The sequence below is a fragment of the Plecotus auritus genome, assembly GCF_963455305.1.
Source record: "Plecotus auritus genome assembly, chromosome: 9".
NCBI lineage: Eukaryota > Metazoa > Chordata > Mammalia > Chiroptera > Vespertilionidae > Plecotus > Plecotus auritus.
Window position 1 is genome coordinate 145266638 of NC_137783.1, and position 22953 is coordinate 145289590.

Consider the following 22953-nt stretch of genomic DNA (forward strand, 5'->3'; position numbering starts at 1 on the left):
TCACCATCACCTGCGTCTCCACAGCGCTCGGGGACTAGGACAGTCAGACCGGGGCCCGGGTGAGAGTATTAGTGATCTATCACCAATGCATAACAAATCAACCCGAAACCCAGAGGCTTAACTAAACCAAACATTTTTCATCTCCCAGTTTCTCTGGGTCAGAAATCCAGGAGCAGCTTAGCTCTGGCTCAAGGCCTCTTACGAGGCCAAGGTCAAGGTGTCTGCTGAGCCTTGGATAGCTGGAGGTTTCCCCAGAGGAGGAGCCACTTCCAAGCTCACCACGTGGCTACTGGGAGGCTTCAGCTCTTTGCTGACTATTGGCCAGGGCCTACCCATGGGGCTGGTTAAAACATGGCAGCTCCATCCACATATGAGAGAGAGGGAGAGAAAGAGAGAAAGAGAGAGAAAGGGCGCAAAAACAGATGCCAGTCTTCGTAATCTAATCTTGGGACCAACATACCACCCCCTTGGATGCTGTCATCTTTGTTAAAAAGCAAGGCACAATTTGTACAGCTGTGTCCACAGCAGCACTGCTTACAATAGCCAAAAGGTGGAAGCAGCTCAAGTGCTCATCAACAGATGACTGGGTAAGCAGAATGTGGTACGGCGTACAATGGAGTACTGTGCAGCCTTAATGAAAAAGGAAGGAAGTTCTGATACCTGCCACAGCCCGGATGAACCTTGAAGGCATTACACTAAGTAACAAATAAGCCAGTCAGCAAAAGACAAATACTGAGTGATTCCACTTATATGAGATACCTAGAGTAGTCAAGTTCACAGAGGCAGAACGGAGAATGGCGGTGGCCAGGGGCTGGGGGCAGGAGGAAGGACTGGGGCCTTTTTTCAATGGGTACAGAGTTTCAGTTGTGGGAGATGGAATAGATCTGGAGACTGGGGTGCAACGATGTGAATATATTTTAACACGACTGAACTGTACACTCCAAAATGGTTAAGGTGGTAAATTTTATGTTATGTGTATTTTGCCACAATTATTAAAAAAAAAAAAAAAAAAAGCAAGTTGCAAAGTCCAGATCACATTCAAGGGATTAGGATTATACCAGGTGTGAACCCCAGGAGTTGGGAGTCATTCAAGCCTACCTGCCAGGTTCAGTCGCTTACCCAAAGCTGAGAGAATCTAACTGTTCCATTGGATCAAAGTCAATGTATTTAAGGCCACCTGAGTGCTGGCCACGCCCAGCATGGGCAGGGCAGCACCTGCTGGTCCCCAGATGTGCCCTCCCAGAGAGCGTGCCCAGGCAACAGGAGACCCATATGCAAGCCTGCTCCACAGCCACTGCTGTGGGAATTACCTGGTGAACAGGCTGTGTTCCCAATCAAGGAAGCCCAATTAAGATTCCATTCCCTCCCAGTGTTCTCTGGTCTCTACTACTTCCCACAGGGAATAGAAAGGTACGGTAATGACTGCACATTCCCGGTCACTTCCCAGCCTGGTCCCGTCCCATCCCATTAATTCCCGGCAGAGTTCGTCGTTGGTTTCAAGGCCAAGGATGAGGCAGGGACTTGATGGGGATGCGTAGAGAGGGAGGTGAGGCAAACACACACAAAGCTGGGGTCTCTAGTGTGAGACACCACTCCTCCAGACCCTCACTGAGCTAGACGAAAAGTACTTCAAGACCTGCATTTCCTGTCGCGGGCCGGCTTTCTCCACTCCGTCCAGGTAGACAGTATAAAATACCATTTCCTTTGCCCACACGGATTGGAAGCAAAGATGCCTTGTGAAGGACTGGGAGCCTGGCAGAGGCAGACAGGACACGTTTTGCCTAAAGGAGCTCGCGAACAGAAGGTGCTTAGGAATTAGTACCGGGTCTAGGGTCTGGTAAGGCTCGATGAACGTTCACTACTATTAAGGTGACGAGGGGTCCAATCTCCTGCGGTACAAGTCGGGCCCCAGTTCACTGGTGTTTCTCTGCTCAAGCCCCAAATTAGCAGTCAGTTTGCATTTAGAGGCTGCCGACAGGAGGAAAGCATACCCTTCCAAACCAGAATCACCCTTCCAAACCAGAATCACACACGGAGCAGGGGGACGTCACACCATAAGAGGGATGCGAAACCGCAGACTGGCCCAGGGGACAGCAGGCCCGATCCCCATCTCACGCTCACTGCGGGGTACACTCCCCTGAGGGAGTGACAGCATCATCTGCTCTATCTAAACAACCATAACAATCCTTATGATGAGCATTTTAATAGACTGTAGGTCTTAAGACTCACATAACTTAAAATTACCCAATGTAATACTACATAGGGGGCAAATTAAGCACAGCTTAACAGCGTAACACCCGACAAAGACATCTTTTCCAGTGTCCAGTCCTTATGGAATCCACCATGTGCAGGGCACTCAGCTACTAGGTAGGACCTGTGGGATTCAAGAGGCAAAAAAGGGCACGCTTCCTGCTCTCGGGTAGTTAAGGGTAACGCCTTTCCCTTGCTCGGAGGCTGTCATACTGATGGCGACTGCAGCTGTCACCCCCGCCCTGATGGGACTTGTCTTCTGAGCGCCTGTGGGAACACAGCTTACTTTCTAGGGGGTATCATCTGGTTGTGGAAGGCACCAAGCTGAGACGCGAAGGGAGGCTGCTCCACGTGAGGTATCTGGCAACACCAGGCTCGGCACACGTGTCCAGCACTGACGTTTCCTATGCCTGGTGTTTATATGAAAGTACAGTATATACAGAGAAAAAGGGGCTGGGCTTAGAAACACTAACTTCACCCAGCCTGCAGAGAGCCAGTTCTTAAGGGTAAGCCAAAATCTGCTTCAGAAAAATGCTGGGACAAACCTATGGGGTGGGGGTGGGGGTGGGGGTAGGGGTGGGACAGAAGGGCAAATTCCCTAACTTCCCAGGTTTAGATTGGGGAGCCCTTTTGCTGAACATCTCAGGCCACCATTAGTGAGTCTAGTAAACACATAGGAAACCACCTAAGAAAGAGTACAGAAAACCTCCTCAATCCCTCCTATCTATGCTAATATGTACTCGACTTTGTGACCGGTGCCCCCCATTTGCTATCTATCGCTGTGGATGGCACAGGCCATAGGAGTATTTACTGGCCTAACTTTTGGTTTATAAAACTGTGACTTTGCGAAAAGGCTAGAAATACGCTGCTGCTCCATCGAAGTCTAGAAATTCCTTGGCAAATGGCAAGATTAGAGACCTCTCTGAGGCTGGTGCATAACAGGGGCTTCAGGCTTCCCTGTGTATTTAATCACCGGAAGGCGCTGGAAGCATGGACGGCTCCCCGGGTGACCCCGCTGGTCTGGGGTGCAGCCTGAGCTCTGTATTTTGGAGGGTTCCCCATGCTGCTTCTCGGAGGACCACATTCTGAGAAGCCCTGGTGAAGCGAAGACCCGAGGGCAACCAGAGGCTAATGCTACCCAAGAATGAGCTCCAGAGCTGCTTTTTGCACACCTTTTGGCCGAGGCTATGTTGATGCACATTTTGTCTGTCCTTGTCTCTGGACCTCTAGCGTACAGATTCGGATGGATCACCATCCCTGGTTTGTGACCCACTGTCACCAGTGGTCTATGAATGACCCACTATTCATTTTTTAAAATATATATATTTATTGGTATTTTACAGAGAGGAAGGGAGAGGGATAGAGAGCTAGAAACATCGATGAGAGAGAAACATCAATCAGCTGCCTCCTGCACACCTCCCACTGGGGATGTGCCCGCAACCAAGGTACATGCCCTTGACTGGAATCGAACCCGGGACCCTTCAGTCCGCAGGCCGACGCTCTATCCACTGAGCCAAACCGGTTTCGGCCCACTTATTCATTTTTAATAACGTAACAAGCACCAACTAAAACAAAAGCCAGGACCTTGAAAAGAACCTGCGTCTGACTTCATGGAGCCGACCCCATCCATCCCACCTCCTGACATGAGTTGGCCAGTTACATCTTTCCCTTGCCTTTCCTTTTGCAGCTTTATTACGTCTAGACACTGTGGTACATTTATACAGTGGGATACTGAATCACAGTCAAGAAAGTGAACTCGCCCTAACTGGTTTGGCTCAGTGGATAGAGCGTTGGCCTGCGGACTGAAGGGTCCCAGGTTCGATTCCAGTCAAGGGCATGTGCCTTGGTTGCGGGCACATCGCCGGTGGGGGGTGTGCAGGAGGCGGCTGATCGATGTTTCTCTCTCATCGATGTTTCTGACTCTCTATCCCTCTCCTTTCCTCTCTGTAAAAAATCAATAAAATATATATATAAAAAAAGAAAAGAAAGTGAACTACCAAACGATAATAGGGGTGAGTCACAGCAATGTAATATTAAGTAAAAAAAAAAAAAGGTAAAGCTTGCAGTCAGGTGGTACTAGTTTATACCCGAAATATATACTTTTCAGGTTGCCTTAAAATGGATGTACATTCTTTTTTTTTTTTTTTTAGTATAGCGAAGGTGGAGATTTATTGAAGAACAAGTACAGACTCCAACGTGGGGAGGAGGAAAGAGGCCCACAGAACAAACTCCCACATGGGGAGGGGGAAAGGGTCCCCCATACATTCTTAAGTCTCTGTATTTTGGCCTCGCCACTGAAGAAAACACATGTCTACAGGCAAACAGTCAGTGAGTAAAGAAAGGTACCAGGTCAGTTTTCACCGGAGAGGATACGACCCTGCCGTGCCCGCCTGGGTTCCCTAAAACGCTCATCTTTCCACCCCCAAAGGGCATCCCCTGGCTTCCAGAAAATCGCTCTGAGGCCGAGCGCCCCGGGAGGAGCAGGCGATCCGCACCAGAGGAAACAAAGAGGAAACAAGCACATGGGGAACGGCAGCTTTGCTCGTAATCAGAGAAACGCAAATGGAAGCATTCGGGAGGCCATCATTCCGTGCCTGCAAAATTAGCAAAAACGGAGAAAACGGAACCGCGGCGAACGCCTGGGGTATCCCAGGGAAACTGACGTGTGCAGGCAATGCGAGCAGCCGGGGGAAGCCAAAAAATGATTCCCAACAGCTGTACGGCGAGGCGGAGAACTCATACTGCCCGAGACACTCAACGTGAGGAACAGCCTGGAGGGCCCCCAACGATGCAGCGATTCAGAAAGCCACAGCAGAGGCCGACAGGGCGTCACGCAGTGGGCCAACTTCACTTTGGAGGAAATGTGCATATGCCATTTCACACGAGAAAAACAAAAGGGGTGGTGCTTCTGGTTGGCACCACGCGTGCAAGGGCTGTAGGGTCAAGTGCAAGCATGAACACGGCGCGCGTGCGTGGAGGTGGGCACGGGTGGGGGTGGGCACGGGTGTCGTGTCCTCCCTCCGAGGGCGCCCGTGGGCGGGGCTGTGATCTGCGACGGGTGGTTAGCACCGGGCGTCTCCTACCTTGCGAGCTCTCGCAGCTTTCCTCGTCGCTGTTGTCCTGACAGTTGTTCTGCCCGTCGCAGATGAAGCTCTTGTCGATGCAGAGCCCGTTCTTACAGTGGTAGCGGGCGGTGGAGCAAAGCAGAGGGTTTGCTGCTGTGAAGGGAAGAGAGAGCCCATCACCAGGGAGCCGGCCAGTCCCGTGGACACCCCCGAACGTTCTGCAGCCAGCAGGGTGTCCTGCTCAGGAGGCAGTGAGCTCACCTCCGGGGACGGCCGGCTCGATCAGAGCGCGCCCTGGGAGCCTGGACAGACAGTGACCTGGGCAGGACAGGACTCCCTCTGCCCCGTTCCAAAAGCAACTTTGCCCGAGCCACCAGGCTGGTGCCCTGTAACCATGCCAACACCAGGCTGGTGGCCTGTAACCATATCAACACGGCCAGAGGGCACTGCCTGGCCCCCGGGCCAACCTCTAGGCAGCCCAGCAGCCCTGAGGGGCCTGGGCCAGATGGGAAAGTCCTGGCAGACTTGCGAGTGGAATGCTTGGTAGCATGAGACACACAGAACAGCAAAGCCAGGAGGAGCTGAGCTGGGGATCCAGGAACCCCTGCCACCCAGGGAGGGATGCCAGGGTCTGGTCCAAGCGCTATGCCGGACCCTCCTGGCTCCCTAACTGTGGGCCAGCATCTTAGTGCCCTGTGCATCGTTCTAGTTCCCTACACCCAGCGGTCCCTCTCCCTTCTTTGCAGTAAAGGAGCCCACTGACCTACTTGGTCGGCCAGCGTGGCTCCCCCGGGAGGCGCCCTGTGGCAGGCACTTTCAGGGACCTCAAAAGAAATGACCGATAGGGTTCCTCCCTCACAGACAAGGGTGGCAACTGGCTGGTGTGGGGGTCACCACAAAACTCTTTAATGACATGTAAGCAGATCTTTACAGAAAATCAGTATTTCTACAGCAGGATCTGCCTCATTCCTCGTGGGGCAATTCCCACAAGGCTCTTCGGAGCTCTATTTTTAATCAATGAAGTAGCAAAGAAGAAACTCCTCCAATCCCAGCCCTGACAGGCATTAGCTGTGCCATCTCGGGCAAATTACATGCCCTCTCAAGCCTCAGCACCTCGATCTGTGGGCAGGACCGGCCACCTGATTTTCAGGGCTCAGTGCAAGCTGGAAAACGTAGGCCAACGGTTGAAAAACTTATTTAAAAATTCAAGAAGGCAAGCGCAGGGCGTAAAAGCAAGCGTGGTGGTTCCCCTCCTTCTAAGGTAAGCACAGGCCCTGAACGACGTGCTGGTCACAGGCCCAGGAAGCTGGCCCGGCTGCTGACGGCACTACTGTGAGCATCACCCGAGATGACAGGTGAGGAAGTGTGCAGTGCAGTCTGACACCTGGCACAGCACAGGGAACAGTCCCCTAGGGCTGCCTGTGCCGGCTGCCCGGAGGGCGGCACTCTCTGAAGGAGCATGTTCATCCTGGAACATGGGGACGCACTGAGCCCACACCTGGATGACACGTGTGGGAAGAGCACCAGCGCGGGAGGCCGGGCCCAGGCAGGAGAGTGCTATGGGGTCAGGGGCAAGGAGCTCCGGGGTCTCTTAAGGGTCGGGGGGCAACAGTAAGGCGGCTGCTGTCATCCGTCTTCCTGTGCGCCTCACTGAGCCATGGTAAGGCAGGCAGAGATCATGGCTGCAGGGACTGTGAATTCACAGGGTCCACACACCCGAAAGGCTGCAGGGTTCTTGATTCAACTCGGAAAGTGTGAAGTGAAAGGTCAGAGGATGGGGAGGGGGAGGGCAAGCCAGTGCTCTCAGTTCTGAAGAGGACGGGCCAGTGCTAAGTCCAACAAAAATAATCTGGCCTGGAAATGGGAGTTTTAAGTCTTTAAATCGCTGTGGGCCATAGAATGGTTCAACGTGATGGGGCTGAAACCAAGGTCTGACTTCAGCCAAAACCAAAACGGAGAAACCCAAAACCTCAAATCACATTCGGTTTCTGTCCAAGGCGGCCCTCCAAACCCGCCGTGCCCCACCACGGTGGCCTTCAGCTTCCCTGGGACCTTGCGGGTCACGTCTACACAGCCACAGCCCAGGCAACAATCAGCTCGCTCTAACCAACAGCCTCGAGAGGCCACTTGAACTGCTCCAAGACCGGCTGGTTGCAATCCTAGTGGGGAAGGCTGTTTTCCATCAACCTCGCTGCCACTGTTGGCAACCACTGCCTTTTCTTCACCCTCGGACTCTCACAAAGGTAGACGGTGCAAGCCTTCCCAAGAAAAAGAAGCCATGTGTGTGTGCATATGCACATGCTACGAACAGGTGTACCTATGTGTGCATGTGTATATTAAGATGGCTCATACCTTCAAGATGAACTAAGGCTGACCAGACCTTAAGACACAGCTCTGGTAAAGAATCCAGACCGAAGACCCAGTCACTGGCGGGTATTAACACATACAACCGAAAGGGTCAGGAGCCAGAATACATACAGAACTCTCGTCACTCCAAAGCAAAAAGGCAACTCAGTAGGGAAATGGCAGAGGATATTATGAGCAGGCAACTCCCACAAGGACAAATGGTCAACAACGGCCTAAAAGAACGCTGACCTGTAAGGAAGGCCCACGTTAACCGCATCAGCGAGCCCAGCTTAAGGTCTGAGAACACCAGGCTGCTGGCAGGATGTGCGGGGAGAGGAAGTCTCACAGACGGCAGGTGGGAGTGCAAATTGGTGGGTCTGCCTTGGAGGCCAACTTAGTGATAGTCGGTCCAATTTAAGGTGCACGTGCGCATCCAGCTATACACTCTACAGAGAATTTTGAGAAAAAGAAAAAGTGCTACTGAGCACTGTTTGTAAAGTATTAAAAAATTAAAAATGGCACAAATGTCACCCATAGAAGAATAGCTACAATGTGCTAGATTGCTGCATCAGAATTCTACTGGCAGGGCTGGGATCACTTTTTCTGTAAAGGGCCAGACAGCAAATATTTTAGGTTTTGCGAACCCTTCGGTGTTTGTCTTAACTACTCAACTTTCCCATTGTAGTGCAAAGCAGCTACAGAAGATTCATAAACAAAGGACGTGGCTGGGTTCCAATAAAACTTTATTTACAAAAACAGGTAGTAGGCCAAATTTGGCCCAGGGGCTATTGTTCGCCAACCCCTGCTCAACAGTAGTGAAAAATGAATGACCCAGAGACAAGAAGCATAATTTTCATAAATATAATAGTGAGGGAGAAAAGCAAGGTATGGAAGAACATGTACAATACTGTACCACTTGCGTGAAGGTACCCATGTAAAAGAATGCTACTTATGATCAATGGATACAACAATACGGACTGAAAGAATAAAAACCTGCATTGGGAGAAACAAGGCTAAATTCAAGACGGTGGGCGCCCAGGAGAGAAAGGTAGGATCTGAGAGGGAAATACTGAGGCTTGTAATGATACTTGATAGCATCGTATTATTTTAAATTCTGAGGCAAAAAAAGCAGCATGGAAATACCATTTTTTAATTGAGATATAACTGACAAAGAACATTATGTTAGTTTCAGGTGTACAACAGAATGATTTGATATTTGTATATATTGCAAACAGATCACCTCAATAAGTCTAATGAACATCCATCACCATCCATAACTAAATTTTTGTGTCAGTGTTACAAATTTTTTTTTGTGATGAGGCCTTTTAAGATCTACATCAGGGGTCCTCAAACTTTTTAAACAGGGGGCCAGTTCACTGTCCCTCAGACCGTTGGAGGGCCGGACTATAGTTTAATAAAAAAACTATGAATAAATTCCTATGCGCACTGCGGGCCCGGGACGAGTCGGCTGCTAAGCAGGACAGGCAGCAGCACCCGGCGGGCTGGATAAATGTCCTCGGTGGGCCGCATGTGGCCCGCGGGCCGTAGTTTGAGGATGCCTGAATACTCCTGGCAACTTTCAAATATACAATGCAGTATGATTAACTATAGTTAATATAGTTGTAATGTTATCATAATGTAATGCAGTATTAATAATACAATACAGTGTTATTAACTATAGTTAATGTAGTTATGATAATAGAATAGAGACTATAGGTCATATCATTATTAAAGCAGGGTACTGGGAACACAGAAGTCCATTCCATTTTCCTTTTCCTTTTCACTACGTTTGAAAGACTTCACTGAAAAGTTTTAAGAGTCTAGTCTGGCAGACATGTTTTAGTGATCATTGCCTGAATTCCTTTTTCCCCACATGATTCTCTTGGGCTCACAAACACCTGTTTTTGGTATCTTTCACACTTAGGTGCCCAGTTGCCCAGTTTACGCGCTTGTAAACCACCACACCTGGACTCCTCCTTGCCAAAGGCTCCTCATGAAACACCCCCCCACGCCCCCACGCCCCCCCATGCAGGCAGAGAAAACAGGTGAGGGTGCTGGGGGAACGCTCCCCCAACCCGCAGAAGGCCAGGAAAAAGGCCTCAGAACCATCGGAACACACATGGTCCGTGCCCTCCTGGGAGCTCCGGGGAAGGGCCCTGGGGCCTCCCCTCCTTCAGGGTCTGCTGATTCTCTGTTTATGCAAATTCGAATGAGGTTTGTGTTCAGGTTCCCAGGGACACAGCAAATTAGAAGGGAAACTAGAAAAGCTATAAATAAAAAACCACCTAAGAATGCCACAAACAGAGCAGCCTAAGATAGTTTCGAAAGAGACCAGAACGTTCTAAAAGGCAACCCTGGATTACAGCCCAGTCTAAAAATGAACGCCCCTAAAAACAGCCCCACGCTTTCACCAGCGAAACACTGATGCAACGCATCTCAGAGAAATCCCTGTCAGCACTGGTCCTCCAAGGCATAGATGGTCACTGACTAGGCCGACTCACTGACCGGGGCGGCCTACCTCCCCGACGCCCCAAGATTGCTCAAGTCCCATGACACTGCTTCCTGGGCCTCTGCAGCTATTGACCAGACTTCGCCCAGTTTCCGGGCCCCGTGCATGCGTGCGTGGGACTGCGGTGGGCCAACGCTGCAGGATCCAGGCTCAGGGCGGGCAGGGGTCAAGGCCAGAGGGCCCTGTGGTCTCATGGAACCTGAAATAGTAACGGCTCAACAGCCTGCTCATAAACTGGCCAGGAAGCGCTTTGAACTTTAGGATGTTATGTCTCCGCAGCTTCTGTAATCTGAGTTTTCTTTGTCCTTGCTAAAGTGTACCAGCCACTGAAAAATGTATTGTTTTGCTCAGCTCGCTAGGGAGAGGAAGAATGTGTTTTATAGTATTTATTTCAATGGGAATGAAGAAAACTGTCTGCAGAGTCCATTTCAAAAACTTAACTGCCGACTTACAAGCTCCTCTGTTATAACCACAACAAACGCAGGGGCGGGGATGGCTTCCTGGCCCATGAGCTGTGCAGAGAGAACTTGCCTCCCTGTAGGGGGCGGGCGGGCCTAGTTATGAGTTACGGTTGGCTCGGTGGTTAATTGAATTGGTGGCATTTACTTCCACCACATCTGAAGGGCCAAGGGCCCACTGCCATTGCCCAAAACCAACTGGCCAGCTTCAGGGCAGGAAATGAAGCAATCTGGCTCCAGTAGGACCCAGGGAATGTCGCCTTTAATCCACTTAAAGTCTGTGAAGTCGGTCCCTCTTCTACCTCAAAGGCTTCTTGACAACATTCATGAATGAAAGAGTTCTTGTCACCAGGCCTCACGCTTCCCATCTGCTCCCCATCCCATAGTTACCCCTCACTTCCTCTACCTGCATCCCAGCCTCAGGGGGCTCTTGTCCTCCCAGCTCCATCTCCCCGGAAACCAGGCAACTGGGGGAAACAGAGCTGCCCCGAGACGTCCTCTGGTCCAGGACCGAGGGCTCCTGGCTCCAACTTCTCTGCGAGTAATCCACCCCACTCACAAGCATGAGTCCTTTGTGGCAAAAGATACTCAATAGACATCAACACCGAGATCAGACAGATGTTGAAATTATGCGATGAAGACTTTAAAGCAGCTATTTTTACAAATGCTCAAACAAGCAATCACAAACACTCTTGAAACAAATGGATCATAGCAAGTCTCGGCAAAAAGCAGAAGGCAGAAAGAAGAACCAAGAGGAAATTTTAGAACAAAATATAGTAACCAAAATAATAAAGAACCACACTACATGGGCTTGACAGCAAAAAGTAAACTTAACAAAAGATGAGAATTATCCAATCCAAACAATAAAAGGACAAAAGCATTGATTTAAAAAATGAGCAGAGCCTCGAGGGCCTGTGGGACAGTAACAAAAGGACTAAAGTTGTGTTGCCAGAATCCCACAAGCAAAGGAGAAAGAGTGCAGTACTTAAAAAAAAAATATTTGAAGAAATAATAGCCTAAAATGTACTAAGTATGGAAAAAGACAAAAACCTTCCAATTCAAATAGAACCCTCAAGAGACGAACTCAAAAGGAATCCACATACCCAGACACACTATAATCTAACTGCTAGAACTAAAGAAAAAACACCTTCAAAGCAGCCGGAGAAAAAAGTGATATATTCTCTACGGAAAAACTATCGGAATGACTGCACCAACTTCTCTCCCTGGAAACCGGAGACGCCAGAGGAAGTGGCACAACGTTTTCAAAATGCTTAAAGAAAAGAAACGAACTGCCAACCCAGAATTCTATATGCAGTAAAAATATCCTCGAGGAATGACAGTGAAATACAGACATTCTCAGATGAAGGAAAACGAAGAGAATCCGGTGCCAGCAGACCTGCTCTAAAAGAATTGCTGCGGGAAGTTCTCCAGACAGGAAGGAAATGATACCAGCAGGAGACTTGCGACATCAGGAATGAAGGAGCAGCAAACAAAATAGTAACTATCTGGGTAACTATTCTTGCCCTGACTTTTTTCCCCCTCTGGAGCACTTTCAAATGTATTTGAATGTTCTAAGCAAACATCAAAATGCAGTCTTTGGGGGTTTTTTAATGTATGTAGATGCACTAAAGACAACTATAACATAAAGTAGTTATTTTCAACCGGTGTGCCGCAAGAATTTTTTTTTTTATATTTTATTGATTTTTACAGAGAGGAAGGGAGAGGGATAGAGAGTTAGAAATATGGATGAGAGAGAAACATGGATCAGCTGCCTCCTGCACACCCCTCTACTGGGGGATGTGCCCACAACCAAGATACATGCCAATGACCGGAATCGAACCTGGGACCCTTCAGTCCACAGCCCGAGGCTTTATCCACTGAGCCAAACCGGTTACGGCCGCAAGAATTTTTAAAACATGCAAATCCCTGACTAGTCAGTCAGTCAAGGGCATTGACCTTTTCCCCCTTAGACTGTCAAATAGGAAAATGACAACAGCCAACACAACAATAGCCATCAGGTGTGAATGACTCAAAATTATACCTTTTTTTTTTTTTTTTTGTCAGATTGGCAAAAAATATAATCTAGTTTTTGGTGTGCCGCAGAATTTTAGTCATTAGTTTGTGTGTGCCGTGAGATGAAAAAGGTTGAAAATCGCTGACGGACGGATCTATAGAGTGATGGGTTCTCCATTCCACCTGAAGTGGTACAATATTGATTTGCAGCCGTCTGTGGGGAGATCGACTGCTGGTCTCAGTGGTTTTCAGCCTTGTCCATCGATTATAAAGCCCTGCATCAATGTTTCACCTCCTGGTTTCGCCACCATTGGTGACCCCTTCCTTAATTAGCCGTTACAAAACCGAGAGACCCTAATTCACTCATTCTTCTATTACAGTTTTTATTCTTCAATTAAAAGAAAACTTTCCAAGTCAGGTATTTAATTACTCAGAAGTACAAATCATATAGGAAAGGGAGGGTAAGTGCTTGACTCTTTCCTTGTATTTCCCAGTTTTCAAAAGAGTGAGTTAGAACCCGTATTTTTAAATGGTAGATAAGCCAACGGAAAATGCTGGCTTAATTTGGAATGGATATACTGACTCACTTAGATAATTAAAGACCAATATCCACATAGTTAAATCACACAGGGAGTATGTAGCATGGCAGTCATTTAGCATGCATCTTCTATAGTGTGTCCCACTTGCTTTTTATTGCCATTGGATTACTCTCTAGGATAGACCTATGAATATACAGGGTGTCCCCCCCAGATGTATACACACACTTTGAAGAATTATAAAGGCAGTGTTTATTAAAATACATTTTGTTTTCAAAATTGAGCTCTCGGCTGTTAAGGTGTGTGTACAGTTTTTGGGACACCCTGTAGATATAACATATCTATAATTCTCCCCTTAGATTCTAAGATCCCCATAGCAGGAAGCAGAGATCGAGCTCAGATAGCCGAAATGACTATAACAGAAGCATGTCGTTCTCATGAAGATGGAGCTGAAACTGAAGAAGGAAGCCCCTGCCCTCCCAAAGCCGAAGCAAAGGCTTGGAAGGCAACGAAAGCAGTGCTGAAAGGCGTCCGCAGCCACAAAAGAACCCAACAAGACCCACCCATCACCCAAGACACTGCGCCCAAATATCCTCAGAAGAGCACCCCCAGGAGAAACAAGCCTGCCCACTGTGCCATCATCAACTTCCCCCTGACCACCGAGTCCGCCACGAAGAAGGGAGAAGACAATCATACACTTGTGTTCCCCGTGGATGTCAAGGCCAACGAGCAGTGATCCAACAGGCTGTGAGGAAGCTCTATGACACTGAGGCGGCCGAGGTCAACACCCTGATCAGCCTGATGGAGAGAAGAAGGCATATGTGCCACCGGCTCCCCACTAGGATGCGTTGCATGTTGCCAACAAAACTGGCATGATCTAAACGGAGTCCAGCTAGCTAATTCTAAATATAAAAATGTTTACAGTGTTAAAAAAAAAAGGTCCTTGGACATCCGAAGCCAAAGATGAAATCCTAGCAATTATGGTCTTCCCCTTAACCTCTCACAGTTTTAAGTCATTATACATTTTTAGGGGGGGTTTGTTTCTGTTTTTTTAAAATATATTTTTATTGATTTCAAAAAGGAAGGGAGAGAACGAGAGAGAATCATCAATGATGAGAACCATTGATCAGCTGCCTCGTGCACACCCCCTGCTGGAGATTGAGCCCGCAATCCATGCATGTACCCTGACTGGGAACTGAACCCTGACCTCCTGATTCATGGGTTGACGCTCAACCACTGAGCAACACCAGCTGGGCTCACTCTATGTTTCTATAAGCAATTACCATGTGCCAGCCGCTGCACCAAGCACTTTTCAGGTATTATGTCAGCTAATTCTCACAACAGACCCAGGAGCAGGCTCTCTGTCTCAGCACGGCTTCTGGAGACAGGAAATACCTGTGCAAAGAGATCATGTAGCTCACCCACCTCCTGCCTAATTAGGGCAAACACAGACCAGGCCATGCACCCAGGCACGCCAGCTCCAACTTCAGCCAGCTGCACGCACCGTCAGTGGGAAGGTGGGTTTCGGCCGCTGTACTAACCATTCGGTAATCGAGTGGCTGGGCTGTATTTCTGCCATCGGAGACCCAGCAGGTGACATAAGGCGATAGGACGAGGCACAGGAGAGAGTTATGAGCCCTCTCTGTCCCGCTGGGAGGGTAGAGCCATGACAGCTCCCTGGAAAGGCATAAATAACCCAGGAGCCAGCTACCTCCTCTCCAGGGACTTAAAACAGAACCGACGGGATGAGGGAAAATCAATTTATCCAGTCGCTGAAGTCGCTAAAACTTATGTTTTGAAAAAAGTGGTAACAGGAGAGAATGGTCACAGGAAAGAGGACATCTCAATTAAACATATAAGAGAAGTCAGAGAGAGAGAGAGAGAGAGATGGAGGGGGCGGGAGAGGGAAAGGACCGGCATAAAATAGCCCAAATATTAATCGTGTTTCAATCTGGGCAGTTTTGTTTCCCTCTTTATACTTTCTTTTAATAATCAGAAGAAAAAATGTTACTAAAATATGTGGACACAGAAAATAAACGGGTTACTCTGTCCAGAGCCAATACAGTGGCCAGGGCTCCAGGAGTCCCAACACGTGAGGGGAAAGCAGAGGAGAAACAGTGAGCAGCCACCTGCATGGCCCACAGCAGGCACAGAGCGACTTGCTGGGAGAGACGGGACAGAAGGGGGCGGGGAAGATACCCTTGAAGGTCACTGAGGCCACTGTGTGTGAAGTGGTTTTGGACACAGAGATGCTGCAAGCAAGGGGCTGCATGTATCCAGGCCGAGTATGATGCTCACCACAGAGAGGCAAGGTGGGGTAGAGAGAACAAGGCGGGGGTGGGGACAGGGTGTCTATGTGCACACTGAGGAATATTATACAGCAGGTAAAAGGAATCAGGGTGGTCACAAATAAAAAACTCTAGCTTTCTATACTGTTTGAATGTTTTTCAAAAATACATCCTTCTAGTATGTGTATAATTAATATAGAAACATCTTATTTTTTCTTTTTTTAAAATATATTTTTATTGATTTCAGAGAGGAAGGGAGAGGGGGAGGGAGAGAAAGATAGAAACATCAATGATGACAGAGAAACATTGATCGGCTGCCTCCTGCACACCCCCTACTGGGGATCGAGCCCACAACCCACGCATGTGGCCTTGACCGGGAATCTAACCATGACCTCCTGGTTCCTAGGTCAACGCTCAGCCATGGAGTCACGCCGGCCAGGCTAGAAACATCTTTTTTTGAAAAGAATTCAAAGTAAGAAGGAAAGCAAGCGCATAGACCTGGGGTGTCGAGTGCGAGAGTCACTCAGAGGAGAGTCTGAATGAGCCTGGAACTGGCTCAGCTACTCGTAAGCTGCGTGAGCCCGGATGAGTTCGCGTCCCTCTCTACACCTCGGATGCCTTACCTGTTCACAGGGATCATACACCTGCATTTGCACCTCTATTGTCAGAACTGAAAATAAAGTTCACCCAAGGCCCAGTGTGCTCAGTCCTAAAGAATGGCAACTGAGCACTGACACAAGATGGGAGCGGTAAAGAACAGAGTCTGGGCACAGCAGACAACGTTGGAGCCTGTCGGGGAGGAAGCCAGTGCTGAGAATGGCCAGCATGGAGGTGGGGGGAGGGGGTTGGGGGGGAGAGTTGGGGGGCGGCTGGAGTGAACATGGATCACTTACTACAGTTCTCTTCGTCGCTGCCGTCGGGACAGTCCTCGAACCCGTTACACCGGAAGCGGCCGATGATGCAGTGGATACCGCTGGCACAGGGGAAGAACGTCGGGCTGCATTTCGACTTGGCCTTGGCTGCGGGAGGACACAGGACAAACAGCAAGATGTCAGGGGGTTACGTTTTCCGACACGGCACACCCACCCTGCTAACCCTGTGCATTTACCTGGAAGCCTCCCGAAGTTACTGACCACCACCACCACCCACCCCTGACACCCAGTGCATCACCCTCTGGGAAGGGAGCGGCTGCTCCCGCGGCTCCCCAAGTCCCAGGGAGGCGACAGCGGCTCCCTCAACGTGTGCCGCACGGAAGCCACGGGTGAGTAGGTGGATGATGGGTGGAGCTTGTTCTCAAGGTGCTAATGAGCCATTCCAGATTCATCCCCTGGCTGTCGCAGTAATGGCCTACATGCACATGCACGGAGTGCTTCTAGACAAGGGGTGGGCAAACTTTTTGACTCGAGGGCCACAATGGGTTCTTAAACTGAACCGGAGGGCCGGAACAAAAGCATGGATGGAGTGTTTGTGGGAACTAATATAAATTCAAAGTAAAGGAGCGGAGGGGAGAGCAAGAGAACCCTCCGCTCTTTCGGCTCCGCGGGCCGGATAGAACCGCCGAACAGGCCGGATCCGGCCCGCGGGCCGTAGTTTGCCCACGGCTGTTCTAGACACTAGATGGAGCGGCCAGCGCTCCACCGCGGATCATCTCTTAATCCACCCAGCAGCCACCCATGGGGCGGTGCAACGAAGGGGTTAACGCAACAGGCCCGACGCTGCTATCCTCAGAAAGGCTGGCTGGCAAGCGTGGCCCTTGCTTGGCCGGCATCTGGGAACCTGGATTTTGGCAGGGCTCGCTCCATTCTCTCACAACAGTGGCTCGCTGCGCCCAGACTATTTATGCAACAGCGCAGTGTATGAGGAACACCTGTTTTTATTCTGAGCGTTTGGGAGAGGGTGTCTGTGTGACCAGCTCCCAGTAAAAGTCCCGGGCACCAAGTCTCGATCGAGCTTCCCCAGCAGAAAATGTTACACGCATGGCCACGACTTGTCACTGGGGGGTTACGTGCATCCTGCAGTGACGCCCCGGGAGAGGAAGCTTGAACTTGGCTTCTTCTGGCCCTCACTCCATTCACCTCTCTCCTGTGCTGTAACCAATGACAGGCTGAGTTCTATGACTCCACCCAGAACATCACTGGACCTCGGGGCAGTCTCGGGGACGCAGGACAAAGATGGGTCTGGTTCTCATCCCCATGTCCCAGCTGTGCTTGGAGAGGTGACGTGACTTGCCCAAGGTCACGTAGCTAGAAACCCTGGCCCTGGCATCATGGCTGGGCACTCAGACTCGGAAGCCAAACTCCTAACCAGCTCCGCCGTGTTGCCCCCCTGACAGAGGCTGTGACTTCTCGAAACAGAAGCCGGACTCCTGCTCGAAGAAATTCTTCTTCCACTTCTGCCGCACAAACAGTTTTAAGAGACGCGGCTGTGACTTGGGCTTGATTGAGTGTCCCGCTAACCAGACGGCCCTGTGGTGTAATGTGCTCTCCTGTTAACGGCGCTGGCTGCTCGGCCCGGCGATTAACGAGGTGTGAGATGGGATCTATTACTGCATCCCAGGTAGCTGATCCCACCAAGCATCCCTCCCGTCGCCTGTCTTAGAGGCAAGAGTCAGGATCCTCGAAATGGAAGGGCCGTTTCTTTGGAACAAGCAGGTAATAAATTGCGTTCATGTTCCTGCCATCAGCTACATGCCACCGTTAGCAGCAGCTGAGCCACAATCAAAAGGGTTTGAAGGCCTGGGATATGGCTCTGTTGTACCCTGGAACTTCTGTCAGTGCTGGTGTGCCCTTCACAAAGCACAAACTTGGGACAGAGTTCAAACTGTGGCTCCACTTTTAATGGCCTGGGGCAGTGGTCGGCAAACTCATTAGTCAAAAGAGCCAAATATCAACAGTACAACGATTGAAATTTCTTTTGAGAGCCAAATTTTTTAAACTCAAACTTCTTCTAACTCCACTTCTTCAAAATAGACTCATCCAGGCCATGGTATTTTGTGGAAGAGCCACACTCAAGGGGCCAAAGAGCCACATGTGGCTCGCGAGCTGCAGGTTGCCAACCACGGGCCTGAGGCACATTTCCAAATATCACCGAGCCTCTGTTTCCTCTATAAACTGCGGCTAACATCTACCCCATAGAGCTCTAGGAAGGAGTCAATGTGATCTATACTAATAAAAGGGTAATATGCTAATTAGACTGACATCTTCTGGACATCCTTCCGGACAAAGCCACGGTGGCAGGGGCCAAGGCAGAGGCAGTTAGGGGCGATTAGGCCAGCAGGGGAAAGCAGTTAGGGGCAATCAGGCCAGCAGGGGAGAGCAGTTAGGGGCGATCAGGCCAGCAGGGGAGAGCAGTTAGGGGTGATCAGGCCAGCAGGGGAGAGCAGTTAGGGGCGATCAGGCCAGCAGGGGAGAGCAGTTAGGGGTGATCAGGCCGACAGGGGAGAGCATTTAGGGGCAATCAGGCTAGCAAGGGAGAGCAGTTAGGGGCGATCAGGCCAGCAGGGGAGAGCAGTTAGGGGTGATCAGGCAGGCAGGCAGGTGAGCGGTTAGGAGCCAGCGGTCCCAGATTGCGAGAAGGATGTCTGACTGCTGGTTGTGGGATCAGGCCTAAACCGGCAGTCAAACATCCCCCGAGGGGTCCCGAATGGAGAGGGTGCAGGCGGGCTGAGGGATCCAACCCCCACCCCACCCCATGTGCGAATTTTGTGCACCAAGCCTCTAGTAATGTATATGAAATGCTTAGCACAGAGCATGGCACACAGTAGATGCTCAATTGATGATAATGCTTATGCTATTTATCATCCATCAACATCTTACAGAATTCCAAAATTGGTACCCGGGCTGCAGGATAACCTCTTTTCTGATGACCACAGTTAACAAAGCTCCTTATGAAAACTCTCTATGAACTGACGTGAAGTGATCGCCAGGAGATGTTAGTAAGTGCAAAAGCGATGTGTGAAAGAACCCTACAGTACTTTCACCCTCCACATAGCAAGAGAAGGGGGTGTGAGAAAATATGTGTGTACCGCCTCATCTGTGAGAAAGAAACACAGGAAGGGTAAACCCGAAACTAAAACACCGGTTACCTACAGGGGGTGGGTGAAGGATGGGAGATGGGAATGGAATGAGCAGGCAGGGACAAGGAGGCTGCCCATTCTCTGAGTCTATCTGTACAACTCTGACTCTTGGAACCATGGTAGTATCTCACGTACCCCAAAAGCAAACAATTAAAATCAACCATGAGAGTGTGAGTGTGAGTGTGTGTGAGTGCGTGTGTGTGTGTGCGCGCACCTTTGCAATATAAACAGCCACAAATGCCCAACTATATTACAGATGAATAACAACATCACACTGAAAGCGGGGAGGAAGAAAAGAACTAGCCCAAGTAACTACGAAATCACTATTCTGACTGGACGCTAAGGCTCAAGAGAAAAAGAACTGTATACAAATAGGGTATTCCGGTTGCATCTGTTTGTCTCAGGGTACGGGTGAGCAATTCTGAAAGGAGCTTTTGTGTGTGCCAGGTGGAACAAATGCAGCAAGAGCACGGTTTTCTGCTATCAGCGGGAGATGTTACAAATGAGGCGTGGGCAGGCCGAAATGAGCCGAGGCTTTGGACTGGATTTGAAGGCATCAGAATGAACTCGAGGTTTAGAAGGAAGGAAGAAAGGAAGGAAGGAAGGAAGGAAGGAAGGAAGGAGGGAGGGAGGGAGGGAGGGAGGGAGGAAGGAAGGAAGGAAGGAAGGAAGGAGATAGATGGATAGATGATAGATCAACTGATAGATGATAGATGATAGACAGATAGATAGATATGACAGATATGGAAGGAAGGGAGGGAGGGAGGGAGGGAGGGAGGGAGAGAGGGAGGGAGGGAGGGAGGGAGGGAGGAAGGAAGGAAGGAAGGAGATAGATGGACAGATGATAGATCAACTGATAGATGATAGATGATAGACAGATAGATAGATATGACAGATATGGAAGGAAGGGAGGGAGGGAGGGAGGGAGGGAGAGAGGGAGGGAGGGAGGGAGGGAGGGAGGGAGGAAGGAAGGAAGGAAGGAGATAGATGGACAGATGATAGATCGACTGATAGATGATAGACAGATGATAGATAGACAGATAGATATGACAGATATGGAAGGAAGGGAGGAAGGAAGGAAGGAAAGAAGGAAGGAAGGAAGGAGATAGATGGATAGATGATAGATCGACTGATAGATGACAGATAGATGATAGATAGATATGACAGATATGGAAGGAAGGGAGGGAGGAAGGCCTCCTGGCTTCCTTCTCGAGCCCATAAGGCATAGTTCTACCTCAGGACCTTTGCACCTGCCGTTCCCTCTGCCTGGAATGCCTTTCTCCCAGGAGTTGGCATAGCTCATTCCTCGGTTTATTTAGGTCGCTTTAACCACTGTACTGTCTACAGGAGAAACCCCACCTCCCACCCACAGTCACTCTAGCCCTTATTCTGCTTTCCTTTCTTCACAGCAAAATGTCACGGATTTTGTGTTGGGCTGTTTGGCGATGAACATTCACTCACTGGAATACTTGCATTCGCCACTTTTGAAGGAACTGCACTATACAGCGCCTGCATTTGGATGTCTAATAAATACTTGCCGAACGTACAAATGAACCCGTTAAAGGAGAGAATGGGTTTGGGTGATAATAGGTGGCGTTTACAGAATGCTCAGAATGGGCTGAGCATTGTGCTCCATATTTTACAGACATCATCTCCTTGACTCCTCACAAAAGCCCATTTTACAGATAAGAAAACCGAGGTCCAGAAGTGAAGTGGCTTGAACCTGCTAATAAACAGAGTCAAAGCTCAAACTTTGCTCTTGCCTCATCTGCCTCCTTAAGGCCCAGCCCAGCTCCAAAGGACTAGACTCTATAAGATAAAGAGAGAAAGGAGAGTGAGAATATGAGTAATTATAAATGAATTAGCTACCATTCAATTAACCAGCTCTTTGGCCCTGGCCCTGCACCATCTTCGGGAATTAGTCATGAGACTTCCTGCCTTGGCGGGGATGCTCAGATGCTGTCTCTGTCGGAGGGAGCCTGTCCCGTTATGATTTACATCTGCGCCATCAGACGCCTGCTAAGGCGACCTCCGTGGCGGATCACAGGCGGCCAGCTGAGCGCCTGGCAGAGGCTCAGAGGGAAGCCCGTCACTGACAGCAGCTGTTGGCTGCTCCCTGCCTGATGACCTGCTGTGGGGCTCAGGGGACAAAGCCTGGCCCCCACTTCCACGAAGGGGCGATTTCAGCACAAACCTCAGCAGCCCTGGCAGAAGGCGGAGGAAGGACCCTGTGTCTAAAATCGCAATGACAAAGGCAGAACGGGTGACTCCATTCCACTGACACATATTCAAACCCATCACTTTGCAAGGAGTTGCTCAATGAACTTCTCGAGGCGGCAGCTTTCACCAGCCAGACGGGGGACAGGGTTCTCCCGGGGTTGGTTCATTCCTGATCGGAGTCCGCCCCTCCTTCGAGCCTGGCTGTTACCGTTCTGAATTTCACAGATGAGTAAAAAAAAAAAAAAAAAAAAAGTTGAACTAGACGGGAGTGGACAAAGGACGAACACGGTTGCTGACTTTTTATCTGACCAGCAAGGACATAAGCAAACACATGTGCAATCACTGCTGTCCGCCCTAAATGAAGGGCTGCTTTAGCATCCATAGTGCAGGAAGACATGGCCCTTGGACCCCTGTTTGGGGATCATGCTAGAACTAGGGGGGACCAGCTGACATGCCAGCGCTGCCAGGGCGGGATGCCCCCAGATCAAAGGCCTGACCTTTACATGCCAACATCTGGAGCACAGCAGGCAATCCACACAGGCTCATTCAAAAGCGAATTCTCACATTTCACAGATGGGGAAAACTGAGGCCCAAGGAGGCCACTGGGGACTTACCCGAAGCCACATGGCCATTCAGGGTCAGACTGCTCTAGAAGCCAGTTCTCACGATCTGAGTCTACACTGTGCTTGAGGCCGGGAGCTGGAGGGCCACACCCTGCCCAGGCCCACATGGGGGATCACATTCAGCAGAGGCCCCAAGAACAGGAATCATGAGACTGCAGGCCTGCTGCCACAGGGCCAGGCCTTTCTGAGCCCCGGACAGAAACGCTCCTCACCAGGCACTGTGCCTGTGGCTACCGATCTGCTCAGAGGGGCTCGGGGCTGCCCGCTGGCCCCGGATGACGGGTGCTGCAGGGCGGGCCTGCTCCCTACAGCTGCTACTCAGACTCCCCCTCCCCACGTGGTCATCCTGCAGAAATGCCGGACAGAGGCTGCAATGCCAGAGCCTCTCTGTTCAGTCAGAAACAGCCATGCACTCAGCTCATCAGACCTGCAGCCTCTCCCAGGCCGTGGCAACAGCCCCAGCCACTGACCCCTCTGCAGGGCCTCTCCTTGGGGCCTCTGTGGTCGGCCACCTCCCGCCCTGCACCGGGACGCTGCCAGCCTGCGCCCGAGGCAGCTCAGGAAACCAGA

General features: G+C 50.2%; 1 protein-coding gene across 3 annotated transcripts in view; it reads right to left on the reverse strand.

Annotated features, from left to right (window-relative positions):
• The window catches only part of LDLRAD3 (low density lipoprotein receptor class A domain containing 3), a 189821-nt gene that overhangs the window by 70601 nt on the left and 96267 nt on the right, over nucleotides 1–22953 (reverse strand). For 2 of the 3 annotated variants that reach the window (XM_080688384.1, XM_080688383.1), the window contains exons 3-4: nucleotides 16359–16484; nucleotides 5334–5468 (exon numbers count right to left, since the gene is read on the reverse strand). In XM_080688384.1, the coding sequence (XP_080544510.1) occupies nucleotides 5334–5468; nucleotides 16359–16484 (261 nt within the window). The remainder of the gene's footprint in view (nucleotides 1–5333; nucleotides 5469–16358; nucleotides 16485–22953) is intronic. The other variant, XM_080688385.1, reaches the window with a different exon arrangement.